Source organism: Theobroma umbraticum, unplaced genomic scaffold, assembly GCF_002168275.2.
Source record: "Theobroma umbraticum cultivar Fairchild unplaced genomic scaffold, ASM216827v3 scaffold_56.0, whole genome shotgun sequence".
In the NCBI taxonomy this organism is placed as follows: Eukaryota; Viridiplantae; Streptophyta; class Magnoliopsida; order Malvales; family Malvaceae; genus Theobroma; species Theobroma umbraticum.
In genome coordinates, this window is record NW_018397256.1 from 13,570,462 (window position 1) to 13,578,089 (window position 7,628).

Consider the following 7,628-nt stretch of genomic DNA (forward strand, 5'->3'; position numbering starts at 1 on the left):
CATACACTGAATCGGGTGTATCAATGTTTGTACCAATAAGAGATAACAAGCAAAAGAAAGCATGGGTTTTCTTGAAACCTCTGACATGGGACCTCTGGGTGACAAGCGCTTGCTTCTTTGTTTTCATCGGATTTGTTGTCTGGGTTCTAGAACACAGAATAAATGAAGATTTCAGGGGACCCCTTCGCATCAAGCCGGCACGAGCTTCTGGTTCTCCTTCTCTACCATGGTGTTTGCCCATCGTAATAATTCTTTCATCGTCTAGATTTACAAAGTTTTATTATTGACTTCAGATTGTTTACTTTCTTTGCTTCTTGGATTGTACTTGCAGGGGAGAGAGTGGTCAGTAACTTGGCTCGATTCGTGGTAATAATATGGTGTTTCGTCGTCCTCATTCTCACCCAAAGCTACACGGCTAGTTTGACCTCACTTCTAACTGTGCAACAGCTCCAACCTACGGTAACTGACATACAGGAGCTCTTGAAGAAAGGGGAGAAGGTTGGTTTCTTGAAAGGCTCTTTTATCGAGGGAATCTTGAAGGATCGATTTAGATTTCCTGAATCCCAGCTCATCGAATACCAGTCCCCGGAAGAGCTTCGTGATCTCTTTGCCAAGGGAAGTGCCAATGGTGGGATTGCTGCTACTTTGGACGAAATTCCTTATATGAAGCTCTTTCTCGCCAAATATTGCGACAAATATACCGCAGTCGAACCAACATTGAGAACTGATGGCTTCGGTTTTGTGAGTTCTCTCTCAATCTCTAATCTTCTCTCTAACCGTATGGGATGTTTCTTTGTGCTGATACTGTTTTGCAAATTACAGGTCTTCCCTAAAGGTTCCCCTCTTGTAGCAGATGTTTCCAGGGCAGTCCTAAATGTTACTGAGGGTGAAAAAATGGATCAAATTGAACAGGCCTGGTTCAAGAAGGGAAGCAGTTGTCCTGACCTCAACACTTTGGTTTCTTCCAACAGCCTTGGTGTTGAGAGTTTTTGGGGCTTGTTCCTTATTGCTGGAGTCGCCTCAATATCAGCTCTAATCATATTTGCAGCAATGTTTTTGAATGAGCAAAGGCATGTCTTGTTGCGTTTTGATTCTGAAACTCCTTTCTGGAGAAGAATTCAGATCATGTCAAGAATTTTCGACCAAAGAGACCTTAGCTCCCATACTTTCAAAAAAAGTGAACTCGGAGACAAAAGCGGAAATGATAGTGTTCATAGTATTAGCGTTGCAGGAGACTCACCAAACTCTAACTGCCCACCAAGTCCATCAAGCTACTCAAACCAGACAGAGCCAGACTTTGTGTTCTTGGCAGATCAACGAAGAGCAGCTGAAAATGGTGATATGACCCCAAATGCTGCAGCTTCTCCGGAGATATTCCCATCTCCCGGAAGACATTCTATTGAGAATGGTAACACTACAAATGGCCCCAGAGAACAATTGGTGTAGATATTCCCCTTTGCTCCATTGACAACTTCAGTAATGGAGAATATAAATTGATGTACATGTTAGAGTTAAAGCATGCATTGACTTTATCATTTTGTTTTTTACTATGTATTTTACTTCATTGTACTGGTTATTAAAAATATTATACCAATGTTTATGAAGTGTCTTAGTGCATGTTTTAGTTAATAACACTTGTCCACTTTGTAAACAGGTGTTAACCATATGATGCTTGTATGTATATATTGTGTTTAGTAATTAATGAAGCATCTTTCCTCCTTCAGCTTGCTCTCTGTTTTTTCTTTTTCTACATAAGAGTTTGTACTACAGTTTTATCATCTTCTTTTATCTTCATGACAGTACATTGGTAGATAAAAGACTATAACATTACATGATGATATTCTTTTTATAGTATTTAATCCAATTGAACTACACATAACTTGATGTTTTCCTAATTGTAGTCGAGTATAAATTGCAAATTACTGTAAATGATGAGGTTTTCTCCGACTATGACTGAAATAATGATGAGGCTTAAACTTTTTTTTCTTTCAAAATTAAAGATGGTAAACTTCATTAGGAAAAAGGAAAATCCCATATACACGATGAGCAGGAACCTATTGGAAGTCTGGCTTACAAAAATATAGCCAGCAACAACCTGTAACTATACAAAGAAAGTGATCATGTCTACTCAGCAGTAAACCACATCCCAAAACAAAAAATAGGCAAAATGATAAGCAAGAGTAAGAAACATGGCCCTTATGGATGTTTCCTCCTCTTGCAAATCTGACAAAAGCATGACATTCCCCTGATTGGACATTACCTTCACATGAATGAGAAAGGCAGCAACTCCAGAATAAAGCAATAACCCAAAAATCCCCACAAGCACAAAGTCACAACAACAGTTAAGGCTGAAGGCGTAACAAATCATGGACTTTGTCAACCCCTAATTTGGTGAGGATCTCAGCAACCTCATTACCTAATCTTCAAATACACCTGATCTACCAGCCAGCAAGTGCATTTTTGAACGAGCAAATCTAAAGGATAAGTTGTCTCTGCCTCGATGGAGCTTTAGTAGGATTGGACACCCAAGACACAACATTCCTAAAGTCAGATTCAATGATAATGCCAAAAGAGTGCACCCAGGAAGAGGCTGTAAAAAGGATCATGGCCTCTTTAAGTGCTAATGTCTCAACGAGATTGGCATCACCCCAACTAGCTTTCTTTGAGAAGACGAGCTTGACAGCCCCTGTGTTGTCACGTAGAACCCTTCCAACCCCCAGCTGCCCAGTTGGTATTGAACTTGAGCCAACCCTTGGGTGGGTACTCCCAAACAACCTTGGACTTAGTCAGCTTCCTAGGGATAAGGGTAGTGGAATGGAGCATTTACAATATCAGTGATGGTGGCTTAACTTTTTAATATAAAAAAAAATAATATTGAGCTTTGTATTTGAGAAAACTTCCAAGAAATAGCACTATAGGTATATTTAGTATACCGTCAATGTATAATACTTATACATTATTATTTAATTATATAGCATCACCTTATAAACGTGTAAAGATAAAAATTAAAAAAAAACTTCAAAATATATATTTTTAGAATTATAAGTTTTCATTTTTAAGACTACTCAACTTTTAAATTTTTTTATTAATAATGTAAAAATATTTAGTTCATTGATAATATATAAAATTTATATAACAATATTTTATATAATAACAATGGGCTAGGAACATGTTGTTCCTTTTCTTCTTATCTTTCTTATCGAACATTTGATACTCAATAAAATTTACCTTTGATTGAGAAAAAAAACTAAAATCTAGGGATTGAAAATATCAAGATAATATATAAGTAACTCATAGAATGGTCCCAACTACATATGCATGGTTGTCTCTAAACATGCCAACGTTTGCTCCAATTTTTAACGGATGACTATGTTGGCTGATTAGTGCATTCAATTAGGTAAATAATCAAGAAATTTGGGAAATTATTTTAAAAGATTGAGTCGATTTTAATTCAAATTTCTCATCTACATCGAATTTTCCAACTCAAGAAAAGTATGCTTGATTATTGAGATTATTAAAGATAAAGGTCATTATCAATTCTCTGTTCCAAGTCAAGGTGAGTCCCTAAGATTGGAAGTCAAGCTGTTAAAAGCAATTCGGAGGAAAATAGAAAAAGGACAAGGGTAATATATATATATATTTATATATATATATATATTTATTTATATATATATATATATATTTATGTTTGTCTATGATGGTTTAGAGGATGGAAGAGACAATATTATTTTAGGTGTGCAACCATAAAGCAAGTGCAAGAAAATAAAATAATATTGAGCAAAAAGGAGGAAGGGAAAACAAGGATATACAGGGAGGCGTTTGGTTTGCCGGAAAAATCAGGAGTCAAAATGTTTCCTTAATTAATTAACAAGAAATGAGGTCAAAGCTTTTGCAATACTTACTTCATATCCTTCTTAATTAATAGTATAACTTTTTCACTACTATAATTTTTAAAGTAAAATACTCTCACTCTTAACTTTTAGTTATAATTAATTTTTAAAATAAACACTCTGTTTTTAAAAATATCTTCAATCGTCAATCAATCATTAATATTTTTATTAGATTAATGATGTAATAATATTAAAAAGATAATTTTATTTTTTATAAATTTTAAAATTTATTATATTAATTTTTTTTATGAAAAAAATCAAGGAGCTTTTAAGGTCCTAACAAGCACTTGATTGGTGTTCTTGTCACTAACTGATCATATTGTTTGAAAGAAAAAAAAAAGATATTTTAGTTATTTTATATTTTTTGTTAATAGTATTTACACTTTTAAAACAGAGTATTTATTTCAAAAATTAATAGATTTATTTATAATTATGATTAAAAATTAAGAAAACAACAATATTTTACTTTATTTTTTCTTAATTTGTACTAATTGAGAAACGGAGGATTTTAGTATAAAGTAAGTAGAGAATCTTTCTTTTTTTGAGCTGACATATATACTCCAAGTCATGATTAATTTAATAACCATTGCTTAATTTGTCTCAAATCAAATGCTACTTGTGGCCTTTCATTATCAATTTAACGGTTCCATGTTTGCCTTACACCTTCCTGGAAAAGAAGCTGTTGATGCAATGTTTTGACTAATTAAGTCATCGATTAAATCCTAGGAAAAGACATTTGCTGCTACACAAAGTGATTGATTAAGTAGTCTGCTCAAATTCAACATTTCTACGAGACAAAAACTTTTCAAAGAAAGAAAAATTGGCCTAACGTGGAAAATATAAATCCTGAAATATACTACTCCAGGTTTTATTCAATTTAAAGCTTGAAATTTCTTCTAAATATGTGTAGTAGACTACTGTTTGGGTGACTTCTTTCCTGGCAGTCTTCCTAATACTCCCCCAATGGCCAATAGGACATGTAATGTTTTTCATTTGTGTTTTTTTTTTCTAACACCCAGAAAAGGGGGCCCCAGCTGCCCCAATTTCCCTTGCCTGCCTGTTGACAAAATGTATGATTGGAACTTGATTAAAAGCCATCCACCAATCTCTGACTGACCCTTATTTCCCTTCCAACAGAATCTTCGTAGGATGTAAGTTTGGAGTAGCAGAATTTCTTTTCTAATTAATTTGAGAGCAACTAGGTGATGTCGATTTTTTTTGTTTATATTTTGATTTGGTCAAGGTAAACGATTGATACTGAAATAAGACAAATTCTATCTTTAGGCATCAGATTGACATTGTCCCACTCCCTTATGTAAGGAGAAGGAGATAAGTTTTTTATTATTATTTAATTATTCACTCTTCAGTCTTGTGTTGTGCTAGCCATATCCTTCATAATTTACCCATGCAATTTCTCCAATTGCGGCTCTTTTATTCATCCGGTATAAATATCAGTATCTTCTTGTGAAGACCAGACCCTGCTCAAGAGCTTCAATTAAGATGCAGAAACCTACCGCAGTAACCAGCCCTCTCCTCCATTTTTTCTGCCTCGTGGTCATTTCGTGCAAGGTTTTGTTGATGCATGTGGTCGTCGCACAAAACAACAATAGAATCCCAGTTAATGTGGGGGTGGTTCTTGACTTGGATTCAGAGCTTGGGAAGATTGGGTTGAGCTGCATCAACATGGCCCTCTCTGACTTTTACGCCACTCATGCTTCCTACAGAACCAGGCTTGTCTTGAACCCCAGGGACTCCAAGGACGTTATTGGTGCCGCTGCTGCTGGTACGTGTTTCCTCTGTCACCTCTCCCCTTGTGACTCTTCTTTTCCCATTTTCAGCAAAAAAAAAAATTGATGTATATGAAAAAATTTTAGAAATCTTAACTTTCAACCTCAGTCAAAACATCCAACAAGCTCCTATATTTATGTATTTTGTTCAATTCAATCCCTGCACTCAAAATCAAAATAATTTAATTTTTTGATTTTAAAAAAAATTTCAATTTAATCCCTCCCTAACCGTATCTAAATTTTTTGTTAAAATGATGATGTTAGCACTAATATCAACAATGATGTGACACCCACATAATGATGTGGCACTAACATGCTAACATGTCAATTTCACATTGCAGATCAAAAAACTTTTAAAAAATTTTTTGTACTAAGATATAGAAATTAAATTAAACAAAAATACATAGTACATGGACTATATTAAACAAAATTAAAATACTGAGAGAATAAATTAAAAAAATTAAAAAAATATAAATCTTTATGTAGATAATAGATATACTTATTAATAAGTCAAATATTTAAGTGTAAAAGATTTATGATGTTAATATATATATATATATAGTTTCTTACTTGATTATTTGATTCTAAAATATGTACATTAATTTATCTTTGATATAAAAATTAAGTTTGAATTCTCCTTCTATAAAAAGATTTGAAAAAATTTCATATATAAAGTCAAATTTAGATGAATAAATTCCATTATGTTGATATAAAATAATATTAAAGGTCTCCTTAAATATTTGTCTTGTTAATAAGTATACATATCATCTACTTAAATATTTATATTTTTTAATTTTTTTCAATTTAGTTTCTCAACATCTGAATTTTGTTTAATTTAATTCTTATACTATATATTTTTATTCAATTTAGTTCTTATGACATGACATAAAAAAACTTTTTTAAAAAGTTTTTTATCTATCACGTGACACTGTCATGTCATCATATCGGTACCACATTATCAAAATATGCCATGTCAGTTTTGACGTCATCATTTTAACAAAAAAATCGAATGTCATTATGAGGAGGGACTAAATTAAAGAAATTTTCAAAATCAAAAATTAAATTATTTTGATTTTGAATATATGGATTAAATTGAATAAAATGCATAAATACAGGGACTTGTTAAGTGTTTTGACCATTTTTATTTTTAACAAAAGTGACAATCTTATTTCTCTTTTAACTTATTTTGAATCATATCGTTCATAAATTATGGATTACAGTTTAGCTTTTCACATGACAAACAATAGATGATAGTTTTTATTTAATTTTTTATGTTTAATTCAAACTTGAAACAAATAAAATGTTGATAATAATACAAAGGGGATTAGGAGTTATATTTGCTCAAACGGAACCATAGCGTGTTTAATTAGTTTATTTTTATTGAGAAAATTTTATCGAGGTATATGCAATTGCTAACGAGAAACATATTCAATGAAAGATTAAATCCATTAATATTTATTTAAAAGCCAAAGCACTCGTTTTACTTGAATGTTTATATTACACGCCAACAATCAGAAATTTGACAACCCTCTTTGCTCCTTCTCTTCCTAAAGAAAGAAGACTGTTTTCCTCTTAAAATAGTCTATAGTTTCCACTATTAGAGCTTATTTAAATATAAGAGAAAAATTGGTTAAGCAAAGCCAGCTAAGATTTAGACAAAGGGATTTTAAAAAATAAAATACATATACTTATATCTTAGATTTTGTGACTGATCAATTTGCCTTCACTTTTTATATATATAAAATAAATTTTATACTTTGAACTCGAGGCTTGCTGTATTGAGAATATTTGACTTAAAACCTATTAAAATATTTGTATTAGTTTATCTTGAAAATGACTTAAAAGAAAAGCAGTGATAGGTGTTATCACCGTAGAGAAGTACGTGTATATTGTGAAAATATAATTAGCATGAGATGTATGTAAATTTAGTTAATAAGTAGTCAAAGCATAT

The 7,628-nt window shown here is 32.2% G+C and overlaps 1 protein-coding gene and 1 pseudogene across 1 annotated transcript in view; both read left to right on the forward strand.

The window, feature by feature from the left end:
- LOC110410774 (glutamate receptor 2.7-like) overlaps positions 1–1,446 on the forward strand; it is a 12,041-nt gene extending 10,595 nt beyond the window's left edge. The window contains 4 exon segments of the mRNA XM_021420635.2: positions 1–177; positions 180–242; positions 332–741; positions 823–1,446. The exon segment at positions 1–177 is cut by the window's left edge and continues 70 nt beyond it. Of these exon segments, the coding sequence (XP_021276310.2) occupies positions 1–177; positions 180–242; positions 332–741; positions 823–1,446 (1,274 nt within the window).
- Positions 1,447–5,558: 4,112 nt separating this feature from the next.
- LOC110411226 (glutamate receptor 2.8-like) overlaps positions 5,559–7,628 on the forward strand; it is a 5,417-nt pseudogene continuing 3,347 nt past the window's right edge.